The sequence below is a fragment of the Balaenoptera ricei genome, chromosome X (genome assembly GCF_028023285.1).
Source record: "Balaenoptera ricei isolate mBalRic1 chromosome X, mBalRic1.hap2, whole genome shotgun sequence".
NCBI lineage: Eukaryota > Metazoa > Chordata > Mammalia > Artiodactyla > Balaenopteridae > Balaenoptera > Balaenoptera ricei.
Window position 1 is genome coordinate 134598030 of NC_082660.1, and position 15782 is coordinate 134613811.

At 57.3% G+C, this 15782-nt stretch overlaps 2 protein-coding genes across 4 annotated transcripts; one reads left to right on the top strand and one right to left on the bottom strand.

The window, feature by feature from the left end:
- Positions 1 to 384: 384 nt before the first annotated feature.
- DNASE1L1 (deoxyribonuclease 1 like 1) lies at positions 385 to 8508 on the bottom strand. Its single transcript, XM_059911443.1, has 10 exons — positions 8250 to 8508; positions 5808 to 5973; positions 5122 to 5201; positions 3358 to 3411; positions 2910 to 2998; positions 2741 to 2827; positions 1552 to 1652; positions 1302 to 1414; positions 974 to 1222; positions 385 to 891 (listed from the first exon to the last, which is right to left on the bottom strand). Exons 1-10 carry the CDS (start codon positions 8274 to 8276, stop codon positions 739 to 741), a joined length of 1119 nt encoding a protein of 372 aa, XP_059767426.1. The 5' UTR covers positions 8277 to 8508; the 3' UTR covers positions 385 to 738.
- On the top strand, positions 7851 to 15403 carry TAFAZZIN (tafazzin, phospholipid-lysophospholipid transacylase). Of its 3 annotated transcripts, XM_059911439.1 has the most exons (10): positions 7851 to 8311; positions 8481 to 8609; positions 9637 to 9682; positions 9927 to 10012; positions 13249 to 13329; positions 13436 to 13477; positions 13694 to 13756; positions 13902 to 13954; positions 14344 to 14421; positions 14543 to 14729. In XM_059911439.1, exons 1-10 carry the CDS (start codon positions 8203 to 8205, stop codon positions 14642 to 14644), a joined length of 789 nt encoding a protein of 262 aa, XP_059767422.1. In that variant the 5' UTR covers positions 7851 to 8202; the 3' UTR covers positions 14645 to 14729. The 3 variants fall into 3 exon arrangements, with proteins under 3 accessions (XP_059767422.1, XP_059767420.1, XP_059767421.1); XM_059911437.1 differs by having other exon boundaries at positions 14344 to 15403; XM_059911438.1 differs by having other exon boundaries at positions 8309 to 8337; positions 14344 to 15403.
- Positions 15404 to 15782: the final 379 nt, after the last annotated feature.

Here is a 15782-nt window from a genome sequence, read left to right on the forward strand (position 1 = left end):
TGCACAGTAACTTTTGTAGATACTATAACTGGTTTACGTAGCTACTTTGTGTGCACCTGTAGCCTTGGCAACCAGCCTCTTCCAGGCAGTGCCGACAGCATCCTGGGGGGTGGGGGCCAGACTGCATGGTGGTTCTGAACATGGACTTGAGCAGAGGTGTCAGGGCAGCTAGCTGGGTTACAATGAACTTAAACATTTCCTGTTGACTAGTTACCGTGTGTGTGTGTGTGTGTAAACCGCTTATCTCCGTCCTTGTATCTAGTGGGGTCTTGATATTGTTGGTTCATATGAGTCCCATGTACGATAAAGATGACCCTTTGCCATGTCTGCTACACACACGTAATATCCCTGCAGTCTAGCTTTCTGTTCTCAGTGTGTATGGTCTTGTTATACAATAAATTTTTTTATTTCTTTGGCTGCATCGGGGTCTTAGTTGTGACACGTGGGATCTTCATTGCGGCATGGGGGATCTTAGTTCCCCAACCCCCGCCCCCCAAGCCCTGGAGCCTGCTTTTTGTCCTCACTCCTGACACTACCTGGGGGAAGAGTGGCACGGTTCCAGCCTCAGGGCCCCTGCCTTCCTCTTCCACATTCCGATGCCAAGCACAGGCCCAACCAAAGAACACGAGGCAAAGCAAAGGCACACAGGAGTGGCAGGGCAGGATAGAAGGGGGCGGGGGTCTGAGCCCAGGAAACAGCACAGGCCTCACATCTGTGGGCAGCTGGTACGCCCTGGCTTCAGGCCACCAGGCCCAGCTGGGGGGACAGGAGTGGCAGGAGAAGCAGGAGTGACAGTACCGGAGTGGCCAGGCTGACGGGCTGGACCCCGCGCACCGCACAGCTCAGCTCCACCTCCACCTCCACGGGGAAGTGATCGCTGACGTTGAGGGCCTGGGGGTGGGCAGCGGGACAAAGCGTCAGTCTCAGGGCCTAGGGACTTCGCTGTGAGCCCATTCCTGCCTCAGCCCTTTACCTCCTCCTCGGTGAGCCCACAGCCCCGGCGGAAGTCGAAGGCGCCTGTGCCGCGCAGCAGGCTCTGGAGGCGCTCCCCGTGTAGCACTATGCGGTCGTAGGTGCAGCGGGTGCTGGCCCGCACCGTGGTGTCCACGCCATCAGCGATGGCCCAGTGGAAGGCAGCCTGAGTCCGAAGGACTAGGCCATCCAGGTGCTTTTTGGTCAGCGAAGCACAGTCAGCGTTGAAGTCCCCAAGCAGGATCACGTCCTGGAGAGGGAAGCAGCAGTCGGGCCTGGCCAGCTGGCCATCCTGTCCCCTCCCTCCCGTACAATTGGCCTAGCCCTACCTCGCTCTGCCAGCGCTGGGAGGCGTCCAGAAACACGTGGTACAGGGCGTTCAGCTCCGTCTCTACGGCCTTCGGCGCTGTGTGCAGTGGGACCAGCACCAGGCTGGGAAGGACTGCAAGGCCCCAGGGACGGAGGGCTCCCAGCCACTCCTGGCCCTCCTCTGCCCAGCACCCCCCCCGGCCCCCCGTAGAACCCACCAGAGCCCCATTCCTGCTCCCTCATAACGGGCCACCCTTCATCCCTACCTACCCTTGCTGGGCAAAGAGAACCGGCACACAAATGGCTCCCGGGCAAAGAGGTCATCCTGATCGTCGTACACGTAGGAATCCAGGACCTGCGTCTTGTGTGACCTGGTGGACCACAGGTTTCGGTTTGCAAGTGCCCACATCAGACCTGGCACTCAGGGAGGGGGCCCTCCACCAGCAGCTCCATTTCATGTAAGCACAGCCTGCCTAGCCTTTCTTTCTAGAACTTCTTTTAGATTGAGATATAATTTGCACATCGTAAAACTCACCTGTTTAAAATGCACAATTCAGTGGCGTTCAGTACATTCACAAGGTTGTGCAACCATCACCACAATCAATTTTAGAACATTCTTATCACCCCAAAGAAACCTCGCCCATGAGCAGTTCCCGATCCCCTCCCCGCCAGCCCCTGGCAGCCCCTGATCTGTCTTCTGTCTCTGTACATTCGCCTCTGCTGGACATTTCATGTGAATGGAATCCAATAATACAAAGTCTTCTGTGTCTGGTTCTTTCCCTTAGCACATGTGTTTCAGGTTCATCCAGGCTGCAGCCTGGCTCAGACTTCCTTCCTTCTTAGGCTGAATGATATTCCACTACGTGGAGAGACCGCCTTTTGTTTATCTGTTCATCAGCTGACGGACACTCGGATCATTTCCACTTTGAGATTGTTATGAGCGGTACTGCTGTATATGGGCGTGTCTCTGTTCCCCCATCATTTTGGAGTAAATTCTAGACATTATGTAATTTCATCTATGTATAGGAACAGGTCTCCTTCCCTGACTGCCACCCTTGCCCTCTCAATCCTGACCACCCCCCCACCCGAGGCTATCCTCCCAGGGACTTAGGGCTGTTTCTGGAAACTGGGTCTGCCCAGGACCCACGACAGGCCCCTGGTAAGCCTCTTCCCAGAAGCTGCAACCAATCACTCCCAAAGAGGGAGCCAACCTCACCCCGAGCCCCTGTGGCTTCCACAGGAGAGAGGCGGGGGGCCCCACTTCTGTGCTTCCAGAAGGCCACCTGCTGGAGGGGCACATGGGCACTAAAGCTGTCTGGGGTAGAGGACAAGAAGACCCCAGGGTAAAACCACTGAGGAGAAAAAGTGTGATGCGGAGGTGAGGGCCACCCTTGGGGCTATTGCGCCACCTCACACCGGGCCAAGTGTCCAGACCGCCCCGGTTACCATCTGCACTCACCGGTAGATATACACGTATTTCTCCTTGTACGTGCCACGCCCCAGCAGGAGGCTGCTCAGGAAGCTGTAGGGCCCAGAGTCATCAAATCTGCCAGGAAAGGGGAACCTCGGGTCAGCGGCCCTGAGGCTCGGTGGGGCCCCCAGTTTAGACCCCCCAGAGCCCTCCTCACCGATTGAGTTCTCGAAGCAGGAGCGGGATGGCACTGCCAGTAGAGTCCACCACCTCCTGCAGCACTGTGATGTCACAGCGAGCCAGGATCTGCAGGACACCAGGAAGGCCAGCCCCACTCAGTGCCAGCCACCCTGGGAGAGGGGTGGTATCCCTGGGAACCTGGCACCAGCGCGGCCAAGAGTGTCATGACATGCTGGCTGCAGACCAAACAGAGCAGCGAGGCTAGAAGGGACCTGGGAGAAGACTGAATGCCATCTCCACCAACACCACACCCACTTTATGGAGGAGGAGACTGAGGCCAGCGACAGGGAAGAACGGTGCTCCATGTCTCCACACCATGTCTCCTGATGTCCCCTCTTCTCTGGCACATGCCCCTGGTCAGGTAGGGCTAGGGGCTTTGGGTCATGGTCCTTAGGGGCACAGCTTCTCTGCAGTGATGAACCTACCCGAACTAAGGTGTCCAGCACAGGCTCCTTGGCCACCTTGTTGAGCGTCAGCCGCTGGGTGTTAAAAGCACAGATGTGAAAGGCCTCAGCGCCACCAGCCAGGAGGAGGAGCAGGAGCAGTGCATGGCCGTGTATGGGCTTCTGGAACCCTCCAGAGGAATCCAGGTTGCTCCAGGTTCAGGTCCCAGTCGGGCTCAATTCTAGTTCCAGAAGGACATGGTAATATGCGACAGAGAAAGTGATGCCATCCTGCTGCTGCCCAGCACCAGCCTCCCAGAGCTGCCAGCACCACACATTTCCTGCCTTTCTTCCTTGTGGACACCTTCCGACATCAGCATGTATGGTTCAATCCCATTCTTTTTAATTGCGGTCAAATACACATAGCATCAAGTTCACCATCTTAACCATTTTTAAGTTCAGTGGCATGAAGCACCTTCACATTGTTGTGCAACCATCCCCACCATCCATCCCCAGAACTTTTCCATCTTCCCAAACTGAAACTCTGTCCCCATCAGACACTAACCCCCACCCCCCTCCCCCAGCCCGTGGCCCCCCATCCTGCTTTCCGTCTCTAGGAATCTGACGACTCTAAGCGGCTCATACAAGTGGAGTCACACAGTATCTGTCTGTTTGTGACCGTTTGATTTCACTGATCATAATGTGCTCATTTCATCCACGTCAGAATGTCCTTCCTTTTAAATTCTAAATAACATTCCACTGTATGGATGGACCACATTTTGTTCATCTATTCACCTATCCATGGACACTGGGTTGCTTCCACTTTCTGGCTACCGTCAATAGTGCTACTGTGAACGTGAGTGTACAAATATCTCTTCAAGTTCCTGCTTTCGATCCTTTTGGTTAGATACCTAGAAGTGAAATTGCTGGAACATATGGTAATTCTATATTTAATTTTTTTGAGGAACTGCCATACTATTTTCCACAGTGGCTGCCCCATCTTACATTCCCACCAGCAGTTCACAAGGGTTCAACCTTAGAGTTGATTCCAACTTTTCACCGCCATTAGCAACTAGAAGGACCATCTTCGTGCATCTCTGTCTCCTCACTTGGCAGACATTATGTTTAAGACAAACTCCCAGCAGTATAATTGCTGGATTCAAGGGCGTATGCATTTAGAATGATCTCGGATACCACAAATCACCACACTGCAGTGTGTGATGGAGGCCCTCTCCCCATCCCCTCTACCACTGGTGAGCCCTACTTGTTCATCTTACCAGCTGGAGCCCCCCTCTTCCTGAGTGTCTTTCTCAGTTTATCTTTCTCTCAGGCTCCCAGGCTTTGCCCTGTCTTTTGGGCTCAGACCCTTGCTCAACTTCCTGTAGGTGTTGCCCTCATACAGCGACGTAAGTCCCTCTACTTCTGTCTGCCTGCTTTTCTCTGTTGCCTTGTCACCTTCCCCCTTGGTTTCACTTTCTGCCCGCCTGGGCTCCATGCCTGTTTCTCCCTAGCCACCTGCTCTGTCATTCATGCTAGTTTGGGTCCCCTGCCCTGGTATCTATTCTGGGATGTATGTAGGCCTTTAGGCAGCCCTGGGCTGGCGAGGGCAGGCTTGGAGGCTGTGGGGCCAGGGGCTCCCAGGTGGGCGGAGGAAAAGAACTAGAGAGTTCCTGGCCTCAGCCCAAAGTCGGTCCGGGCTCCCAACACCAGCCCTTAGCCCCAGCCCTGGGATTCCCTTCCCCTCTCGCCTTCCCTCACAGGCTGGGGGCAACTTCCTCCTTCCCTCTGGCCAGAGGGCTCCCATACCTGCACAGACCGGGTCGTCTCCACACCACCTTCCTGTGCTGTGAGCGGATCGCGACTCCCCACGGAATCACAGCGTCTGCCTGGGCAGAGACGGCAGACGAAAAATGAGGTACAGGCTCTCAACTCTCCCCACCCGTCCGGGCTGGTTCGGCAGCCCCACCCTTCCCGGTGGGCGGGCCCGGCCCTGGCTCCGTCCCGGAGGCCGCAGGGAGGTTGGGCAGCGGGCCTGGCGCGGACCTGGCCGCCCACTTTCCCACCAGACCCCGCCTTCCCCGCCCGGGTGGGACAGGGCGCTAGCGGAGGCGAAGGCGGGGGAAGGTTTGAGCAGATGACCGAGCTGTGAGTCAGAGTTTTGCCTGTGCCCAGGGCGCGCGGCGAGGGGCTGCGCGCGCCCGAGCGCAGACTCCGTTCTGCGCTCTCCCAGGCCCGGCGCTCAGCCCCCGTCCCCGGCCGCCTGCAGGAAGGATACGGTGGGGAAGACTCCAGAGCTGGAGCGTGTGCCCGACAGAGGGAAGCCCCGCGGCGAGCCTGGGCACCCCCGAGGACAAGAGCCTTCTCTCCAAGTCCTCGGGCCGGGCCCGGTGTGGCTGCGCACTTCTGAGCGCTCTGAATACCCAAAGCGAGCGACAGTCGGCGCAGGAACTGGCCATGGTGGTGGAAGCCGAGGGAGGACTAAAAAACTGTACCTGAGAGATTAGAGCGCTGGCAGCTCAGTGCCCCGTGGGGGTCCTGCACTGTCGCTGCTGGGACAAGTGGGGGACTCAGGCGGTGTCTGCGGGCGGGCGATGGGTCCTTACTGGATGGTTGCAGTGCGGTCTTCGGGGCAATGTCCCCGTTGGCAGGACCTACGTGCTAATGGATTTGGGGTGGTGATGAGCCGAAGATTGGGAATTTTTTTATTTTTCCGCGTCTTGCTGGATCTTAGTTCCGGACCAGGGATTGAACCCAGGCCCTCCGCAGTGAGAGCACCGACTCCTAACCACTGGACCGCCAGGGAATTCCCGGGAAAAATATTTTTTAATCAATAAAATTATACTTTGCTTTAAAAATAAAAAATAGACTGCTTAACGACTACAGGGCTTTCTTTTTGGGGTGATGAACATGTTTGGACCTAGTTAGAGGTGGTGCTTGACAACACTGAGGGTGTACTAAACGATATAAAATACTGTAATATATATAGTATTTCCTATTGTATGTTATATGCCGCTATATATTACATATTGCATCACATGTTACATTATATTACATACATACATTCGTATAGTACAATGCTGTAATATTGTGATTATATAAAATTGTAGGGCTTCCCTGGTGGCACAGTGGTTAAGAATCCGCCTGCCAATGCAGGGGACACGGGTTCGAGCCCTGGTCCGGGAAGATCCCACATGCCGCGGAGCAACTAAGCCATGTGCCACAACTACTGAGCCTGCGCTCTAGAGCCCACGAGCCACAACTACTGAAGCCCGCGTGCCACAATTACTGAAGCCCGCGTGCCACAATTACTGAAGCCCTCGTGCCTAGAGCCCACGCTCCGCAACAAGAGAAGCTGCCGCAGTGAGAAGCCCGCGCACTGCAACGGAAGAGTAGCCCCCGCTCCATGCAACTAGAGAAAGCCCACGCGCAGCAACGAAGACCCAATGCAGCCAAAAATAAATTAATTAATTTAAAAAATTAAATAAATTGTATGGGGACTTCCCTGGTGGCGCAGGGGTTAAGAACCCGCCTGCCAATGCAGGGGACATGGGTTCGAGCCCTGGGTCTGGGAAGATCCCACATGCCACGGAGCAACTAAGCTCGTGCGCCACAACTACTGAGCCTGCGCTCTAGAGCCCACGAGCCACAACTACTGAGCCTGCACTCTGCAACTACTGAAGCCCGTGCACCTAGAGCCCATGCTCCATAACAAGAGAAGCCGCCGCAATGAGAAGCCCGCACACCACAACGAAGAGTAGCCCCCACTTGCAGCAACTAGAGAAAGCCCGCGTGCAGCAACGAAGACCCAACGCAGCCAAAAATAAATAAATTAATAAATTAATTTTTTTTAAAAATAAATAAATTGTATGTAGCTAATTATGTAAAATTACATAATGTAACATATACAACATATAACATTACATATGTTACATACATAAAATAATGTATGAATATAAAATGCTATAAAATACTATAAAATGGTTAATTCCATGTTATATGAAATTAATGAAAACAAAGGGAGAAAAAAACTAAAGTAAAAGTGCTCCGCCAGTCCCGATCTTTTTTTTTTTTTTTTAAATAAATTTATTTTATTTATTTATTTTTGGCTGCATTGGGTCTTCGTTGCTGCGCGCAGTGCACGGGCTTCTCATTGCAGTGGCTTCTCTTGTTGTGGAGCACGGGCTCTAGGCGCGCGGGCTTCAATAGTTGTAGCACGTGGGCTCAGCTGCTCCGCGGCATGCGGGATCTTCCCTGACCAGAGCTCAAACCCGTGTCCCCCAGCATTAGGCAAGCGGACTCCTAACCACTGCACCACCAGGGAAGCTAGCCCTGATCTTGCGTGGTGTCAGGTAATCGTGCTGCGCAGCCCGTGTTACTCACGGAGCCTTTACCAGGGAGGAACTAATGAGACAAAACGGACCTGCAGCCAGACGGCAGCCTCAAATCCGGCCTGCTCCGGAGCGGGGCGGGGCCACGCGGCCCGCGGGCCCGCCCCCGCTGCCGTCAAGCGGCCCGGGCGCGTTTTGCGACAGACGGCGGTAGAGCCCGGCGCCGTCGCAGGCTCGCTTTCCGGCGGGTGCGGGGGCCTCGCGGCTGTTGGCCCCGTCCGCGCTAGGTCCTCAGTGCGCACCCCGTGTCCTGGCTCCAGGGCGGCTAGTGTGTGGCGAGAGATCGGGGCCGGGCCCGGTTCTGGCCTGACCCACTAGGTGACCTTGGTCGAGTCCCCTGTCGCGCCGAGCCGCGGCGCCCGTCTGTGGCGCGGGCCTGTTAGGGACCCATTCCCCGAGCGGTTGAGGACACGGACCTAGAGTAGCCCCACAGCCTGCCCCAGGGCAGGGGGAGCGCCGGGCCGCCGGGGGCGGTGGGGGAAGCTTGGTCGGGGGGGAGATGCCCCTACATGTGAAATGGCCGTTCCCCGCGGTGCCGCCGCTCACCTGGACCCTGGCCAGCAGCGTCGTCATGGGCTTGGTGGGCACCTACAGCTGCTTCTGGACCAGTGAGTGGACCCAAAGCCGAGGCAGGGTTGGCCACGGGTCTCCACGCCCAACCAGAGTTGGTGTTCGGGGTTGGGGGCGCTGGCAGGGGCTGGCTTGGCCGGGGGTGGGGGGAGCCCTGGGCTCCCCGGAAAGGAGGCCAAGATCCCGACCCTTCCCCTCTCCCGCCAGAGTGCATGAACCACCTCACCGTCCACAACAAGGAGGTGCTGTACGAGCTCATCGAGAACCGAGGCCCAGCCACGCCCCTCATCACGGTGTCCAATCACCAGTCCTGCATGGATGACCCTCATCTCTGGGGTACACGGGCCAGTGTGCTGGGTTTGGGGAAGCAAGGAGGGAGCCTGGGACAGGGCCAAACACAAGCAGAACAAACTCACTCCTCACGGGCTGCTTTGCATAGCTCTGGCACTCCTGTTTCTGGGATGTCCTGCCCCAGGGATGAAAGTTTGATCTGTGGCCCCTTCAGCATCCTCCTGGGGAGTGTAATTTGGAGAGGGCCCCAGATGTTTGGAGGGAACGGCTGCAGGGCACGGTCTGACGGCTTCTCTCCTCTGGTGTGTCTGCCAGGCCCGGTGTGCCAGGCCCTCCGTCCTCTAAGCCGCTGACGGTCCCAAAGAGCCTTGGGAATAAACCTGAGGACCACAGAGTGTCCTGTCAAGGCAACTCTGGGCGAGGGGCTGGAAGACCTGTGTCCTGTTTCCAGGTTTGCCCCAGGCTGGGTTTGTAGCCTTCCACCAGCCTCGTTTGGGAGCCGGCTTCCCCACCTAGAAGTTCCTGCTCTGCTGACTTCACGGGGAGTGGCTTGGCTCCAGTAACCCAGATGGCTGGTTACAGGGGTGCCCGGGGCTCCCACTGCTGAACTCAGGAGGTTATAGACTAGGAGGTAGAGCTCGTGGGGAGCCATTTAGTCAAATCAGAGCCTTTCATAGCTCACCCTTGCCGCCGGGCAGAGCATGGCCCGCAGGGTGCCACAGGCAGATTCCAGGAGACCAGGAAGGAGGCTCTAGAGCCATCCAGTAACCTGGACCAGGGGTGTGGCAGTGACAATGGGGGAATGGGTAGAAGAATAGGCAGCGTCAGAATGTATCGGGGAGGTAGGCAGACCAGCTGTGGTGACTAATAAGACATAGGGGGTGAGAGAGAGGGAGGGGCCAGGGAGAACTTGGGGGTCCAGCCCAAGGGTCGGGAAGATGCCACTTTGGGCCGTAGGGAAATGGTAGTGCTGCTGTCCATGTCCCTCATTCCCCGAAACAGGGTGACAGAAATCGGCGCCCCCTAGGCACAAGGTAAGTTGGGGCATGAAGCCTTTCCTCTCCTTCTCCAGGGATCCTGAAACTCCGCCACATCTGGAACCTGAAGTTGATGCGTTGGTGAGGAGCAGTGGGCCCCTCGTGGTGGGCTGGCAGGCTTCACCTGTCTCTGCCCAGGTCTGCCCTCCCCCTACTGTGCCCAGGAGGAGCCTCCAGCAGTCCAGGCAGGGCACGGGGTGGGGCCCCGCAGGCCCCCCTGTGCCTCCATTCTGCACTGCCCACGATGTCAGGCCTCATGCTGGGAGCAGGGCAGAGAAGCAGGGTGCAGGGGAGGCCACGGTGACCGCGTCTGTCCCCGCTCCAGGACCCCCGCGGCCGCAGACATCTGCTTCACCAAGGAGCTGCACTCCCACTTCTTCAGCTTGGGCAAGTGCGTGCCCGTGTGCCGAGGTGAGGTGCTTCTGGGGGCTTCTCTGGCCTCCCTTGGGGCCGGGAGACTGGTGGCCCGTGCCTCTGGCTTGGCAGTGCTGGGAGTAGAGGGACCCTGCTAGGACAGGGAGCCGGGGGCCGCTGCCTCACTCGCGTGAGGCCCAGCTTCATCCTGCGGCGGGAGGGGTGGCGGTGGCTTCTTGGAGAGCACTCCATTCCCTGCGACTGCCTGAGGACTGTGTGCCCCCGGCTCCGGTGTTAGAAGTGGACGAGGCGTTATCCCCGGTTCCTTCTCTTGAGGACGTTGCTGAGAGAGACTCACTGACGGCAGTGTGGTGTCATCAGTGTGTGATGGTGGTGGCCTGTGCTGTAGGGTGAGGGGTGTGACGTTGAGTGATTACTCAGCACCTCTCAGCTTCCGGAGGTAGGGCCCATTTTCATCCCCCTTCTCCAGACAAAGGGGCTCAGAGGGATAAAGGTGCTGGCCCAAGGTCACAGGGCAAGAGGTGGCAAAGCCAGGATTCAAATCCAGGTTGCTTTTTCCTCTGGGGAAGCAGGGTTTTTCCAGGGAGAATATGAAAGGAAAGGCATCCTAGACACGGGAAGCATGTAGCAGACACTGGAGAGGTACGTGATAAAGGTAGAAAATGTGCATTGCAGGCTGAAAGTGAAGGTTCTGGAACAATCATGTGAAGAATTTGGGCTCCGTTTTCTCATCAGGGTAGTGACGGGGCTTTCGAGTGTGGTTAGAGAGAGAGTCCCCGGCTGCAGTGTGCCTGGAGGGCAGAAGCGGGGTCGAGGATTGTAGCTGGGCCTCTGGCGGTCACCACGGAGAGCAGAGATGAGGCGGCTTTGGGATACGCTCTGGAGGCGGAGTGGACAGGACTTGATAGGTTGGGTGTAGGAGGGGGCGAGGAAAAGGAAATGCAAAGATGACACTAGGTGATGTCTGGAAACGGTGAGCCACTGGGAGGATGGGACTAGGGGAAGGCAGCATGGCGCTTGAGAGGGGCCTGTCACCTGAGGAGGCGAGCGGTCCAGAGACAGTGAGATGCGCAGCTCTGGAACTCGAAAGAACGCTTGGGAATAAAGATATCGGAACTCAACCGCAAACAAAGTCACAAACATACAACTGAGATCGTAGACGGGGAGAGCACGGAGAGAGCAGGGGCCCAGGACAGCACCTCAGCACAGAAGGAGACACGAGCCACCAAGACAGCAGAGAGCAGTGGCCAGAGAGGAAAGAAGCAAAGCAGGGCCCCTCGGTACTGTGGAAGCCTCCAGTGACCCTGGAGAAGCCATTTCTCTGGACTGACGGCCACAGGAGCTTCGGGGCGGGGCGCGGAGTGGACAGCGGGCTGGCCACTCCTCCCAGAGGTTGGATTGTGAAGAGGAAGTAACCAAAGGGCGTTGGAGGTCAGGGAAATCTTACTTCTAGTAGATGGAAGTAAAACATGGTAAAATCCAATAAAGTAACCTCAAATAATAAACAAGGTTCTTTAACGAAAAGCTGCAGCGCCCACCCTCCAGATCTGCAGACCTGGTTACTCCCCAGAGATAGCCACCTGGAACACTTTCTCTTTTTGCTGCTTTTGGAGGCTGCTTCCTTTCACTAAAACACAAGCAGAGGCTACAACGTCACGGCAAGTGACCGTGGCGTTGTTTATCATGCACTGCTCTGAGAGGTGGCGACTCTGCTCTTGTACCCCATCCCTGAGTCTCAGTTCCTCCTTTCTGCGACCTCAGAGGCCTTCCATGTCCACTTCTAGTCTCATTCTTCTTTTTGACCCGCATCTAAGTTCTATTGCACAATAAAAGCAGCACGTGAAATCTTAATCCTAAGCACCTTCTGGTGAGAGAAAGTGGGCAGGGACAAGCTGTTTCTCAAATGCATTTGACATGCAGCAAAAATCTAACAACACGTATTGAAGCAAAGGAAGTATCTGTCATATGTTGCTTCTGTGTTCCAGAAAATTCCCCTTTCCCCCCAAGCATAGGCCTTGTGATAGGACGTGAAGTGTCAGGGTGATCTTGCACAAGCTATACAAGTGAGTAGAAGTAGCATTTGCAAAAGCTAAACATTATGAAGTGTTGCTCCCAAAGCACGGTATTTGTAACTTTTGATTCCAAGCGGATGGCTCGGTTGCACCGTGGGGTTTTGTAGAGCGGGAGCCTGCGCCCCTGCAGCCCACCCCTACCGGCTAATGCGAGCCCAGGTAGCGAAACTGCTGCTCTCAGCCGCGACGCCCTGAGAAACTGCAGTGGGTGACTGCTCCCCAGCTCCAGCCCCCGAGGGAGCTGCCGGGCCGGGTTCCCATTTGGGTTGGGTTGAGACTCCTGGATCCCTATCTAGCACCTTCCAAAGACTCCGCCTTGCACAGAACAGGTTAAAAGTCCATTTCTTAGTGCATTGGCCCAAATAGTCCCGGTGTCAGTCTGTCTGTCTGTCTCCCTCTTTGTGATGCGGCTCTCTACTCCTTGCTTGATAACATAAGGATATTTACCCCGCTTCTTCAACCTCCCCCCTCCTCTGTCTCCGTCCACTCTACGGACAAGGTTGACGAGTGAGGCTCTTACTGCGCGTGGGTACAGATTGCCCCCACGTGCCTCCAAGTCAAGAGCCAGCATGCGGCATTAGGCATTCATGTCTGTGTTGTTGCTGACCGCCGGGCCACCTGGGTCCAGTGTCGTGGTCTCAGGGCAACTCCAAGGCGAGTGTTGCTAGCATTGGGGGCGGCTCAACCCTGCTGTTTTCCATGTAGCAGGTTTGAGTTTTCCCCAGCTCTCAGTGACACTGTGTTCCGTCAAATGTTCTCCCGTGCCCGAGAGGCCTGGCTGAGGGTGAGTCTACTTTTCACGGGGAGCCCTTCAAGGAAGGGGCCAGCAGGAGGCAGGGCCAGCAGAGGCTGAGGGCTCAGGAAGGGCTGGGGGGCCTGTGAGGAGTGGCTGCGGGAACTGGCCTGGCAGAGACCCCGGGGAAAGGGTCGCTGTCCAGAATCTGGGGCCCACGACGTGAGGCTGGAAATCACGAACAGACTGGGCCAGAGGCAGCAAATGGTAGGCTCGCCCCAGGCTCATCCTAAAGCTCCAAGAGCCCAATCAGGGAGGCGGCTGAGCAGGCCCGAGAGGGACCGGCCTTGGAAGGTGTTCGTGTGGGCCCCCTGCTGGGGGATGGGGAGCTGCTGCTTTGCGCCCAGGGAGGGCGGAGGAGGGGCCCTGGAGGATGGAGACTGAAGGGAGGGACTGCCTCTTGGCAGGAGATGGCGTCTACCAGAAGGGAATGGATTTCATTTTGGAGAAGCTCAACCACGGGGACTGGGTGCACATCTTCCCGGAAGGTCAGTGGGGCTGGCAGGGCCGTGACCCTCAAGAATATGGGTGGGACTGCCCCCCCGCCACCACCCGGCACTCCCCAAGCCTCACCTCCATCCTGTCTCTCAACAGGGAAAGTGAACATGAGCTCCGAGTTCCTGCGCTTCAAGTGGGGTAAGAGCCACTGGCCCTCCCCGGCTGGGTTGGACTGTGGCAGCTGGGGCAGAGGAGCACGTTGTGGGCAGCGGGAAGGGCAGGCGCCGAGACGAGGGCTTGCCTTGCAGACGTGCTGGCCCAGGGCAGCTGCTGGGGGAGGGCAGGCGTGGCCCCGGCCGTAGGCTGGCACCGAAGCTCCGCTCATGCCACCATTCCTGCCTCTCCCTGGGGTAGGAATCGGACGCCTGATCGCCGAATGTCACCTCAATCCTGTCATTCTGCCGCTGTGGCATGTCGGTGAGCCAAGGCTGCGGCCCAGGGAGAGGGGCTTCGCTCGGTGGTGTTGGCGGGTGGGTCTCCTCTGGGTGGCAGAGAGGGGGTGCCCGGGCTGCCCTGCTCCACCCCACACCTGCTTCCCAGCCTTCTGTCTGCTGTGCTACAGGAATGAACGACGTCCTTCCTAACAGCCCGCCCTACTTCCCCCGCTTTGGACAGGTGGGTAGGGCTGCTGACCTTGTCTGTCTGTCTGTCTGTCTGCCATCTGCCCCGTGACTCCCACTCAGCACCACTGAGGCCAGATTCAGGAGGCTGCAGCAGGGGGAACGGAGTGAAGTGGGGTGGGGGGCTTCCTGGCACCAAGGCCGGGGCAGGGGCAGGCCTTGGGATTGGGACAGGACAGGATGGGATGACTAGGGCATGGACCCCGGCACTGCGATGGCCCTTGGATGTCACTGAGCCCAACTACCTCATTTTAGAGAGGTTAGAGTGGACCCGAAGGAGTACTCAGCAAGGTGGGGACAGGATTTGGCCTCTGGCTGCCCAGGGTGCTGGGGCTGTGGGCACCCCCCGCTCCTGTCCCCCACCAGTGGTCCGTCTCCCCACAGAAAATCACCGTGCTGATTGGGAAGCCCTTCAGTGCCCTGCCTGTGCTTGAGCGGCTCCGGGCAGAGAACAAGTCAGCTGTGAGTTTCTCCCCCAGGCCATCCCAGAGCTGTCCTAGCCCATCCCAGTGCCCTTGGCCTCCCAGGGACCCTGGGCGAAGCTCCCTGAGGGCTGCAGGCCAGCCCCAGTCCTTCCCCTCAGGTGGAGATTCGCAAAGCCCTGACGGACTTCATCCAGGAGGAATTCCAGCGCCTGAAGAGCCAGGCCGAGCAGCTCCACAACCACCTGCAGGCCGGGAGATAGGCACCACCCCGCCCAGACCCTGCCCCGGCTTCCTCTTGGACTGGAGCGGGAGCGGGGAGGGGCGGCGAGGCCTGGGACAGAGGCAGCTCTGGGACCCGAGTCCCAGCTGCCGGGCGATCGGTGCCGCCTTTGGGTTCTCGCCCTACACGGGGCTGGGCTGGGGGATGGACTGATGCTTTGAGCTCAGGTACGGTTTTTTAGACAGATTTGTACAGAACCCTTAACGGGTGCCCTCTCCTAGTTGGTGAGCGTTCCAGCTCCTCTGTGGTTCTTCAGCTGAAAGAAGGGTCTCAGCTGCTCCTCCCACTTGGCCACGCAGGGAGGAAGACATTTAGGCAGGGGCCTCCTTCCTTCTTGCCTTCAAGGTGTTCTCTCCCAGGGCCGGGCACTGGAGGAGGGCAGTAGAAGTGGGGCGGTGGCCAGGCCTGGCTTCTACCCGCCTGCCCTGATCCAGGAGCTGCTCACCACTTCCTCAGGGATGGCCGTCAGCCACGTCTTCCTTCTGCCCGCGCTCCCCACAGGCGTGGGACCCTCGGGCAGGGCCCAGCCCTGGGCTGCAGGTAGAAGAGCTGCCCTTTCCCAGAAGTGGAGCCCAGCCAAGTGGAGCCTGCAGCAAGGGCCCAAGACCCGGCCCCTTGCCCCCATGCTGGGGCCCACCGACTTCTCCGTCCTTTCCACCTCCCTGGCGTCACTTGAATCCCCTGGGGCCTGGGTTTTCATGTTTTATAAACAATAAAGCATCTGTGTTGTGCTCTTTTACATCTGGCCTCTCTGTAGGGGTGGGGGTGGGAGGTGACCCTCTGGACAGGAAGGCTGGACCTTAGAGCTCTGGGCACATCAAGAGCACTTGACCAGATGGGCTCTCAGTGTGTACCAGTCACCTAAGACTTCCGTCATTGTCTATAATCCCCATACAACCTTGCAAAAGTAGGGATTAATCTCATTCTGCAAAGGATGCAGAGCGAGGTTAATGGACTTGCTTCAAAACCCAAAGATTTGTAATACATGTAACCAATGCAGGGCTCACACCCAGCATAAATAAATAACTCCTATAAATCAGTAAAAGGATAAACAATCGGATAGAAAAACGGGAAGACTGATGTGAGCAGGCATTTCATAGAAGAGGAAACACAATGGC

Coding starts and splice junctions, on each gene's coding strand:
- TAFAZZIN (XM_059911437.1), top strand. CDS start 8,203: ATGCCCCTACATGTGAAATGGCCGTTCCCCGCGGTGCCGCCGCTCACC. Junction 8,312..8,480: donor CTACAGCTGCTTCTGGACCA/GTGAGTGGACCC, acceptor CTCTCCCGCCAG/AGTGCATGAACCACCTCACC. Junction 13,330..13,435: donor GGTGCACATCTTCCCGGAAG/GTCAGTGGGGCT, acceptor GTCTCTCAACAG/GGAAAGTGAACATGAGCTCC.
- DNASE1L1 (XM_059911443.1), bottom strand. CDS start 8,276: ATGACGACGCTGCTGGCCAGGGTCCAG. Junction 5,974..8,249: donor CGCTGCTGGCCAGGGTCCAG/GTGAGCGGCGGC, acceptor CAAATCCATTAG/CACGTAGGTCCTGCCAACGG. Junction 1,223..1,301: donor CCCAGCGCTGGCAGAGCGAG/GTAGGGCTAGGC, acceptor TTCCCTCTCCAG/GACGTGATCCTGCTTGGGGA.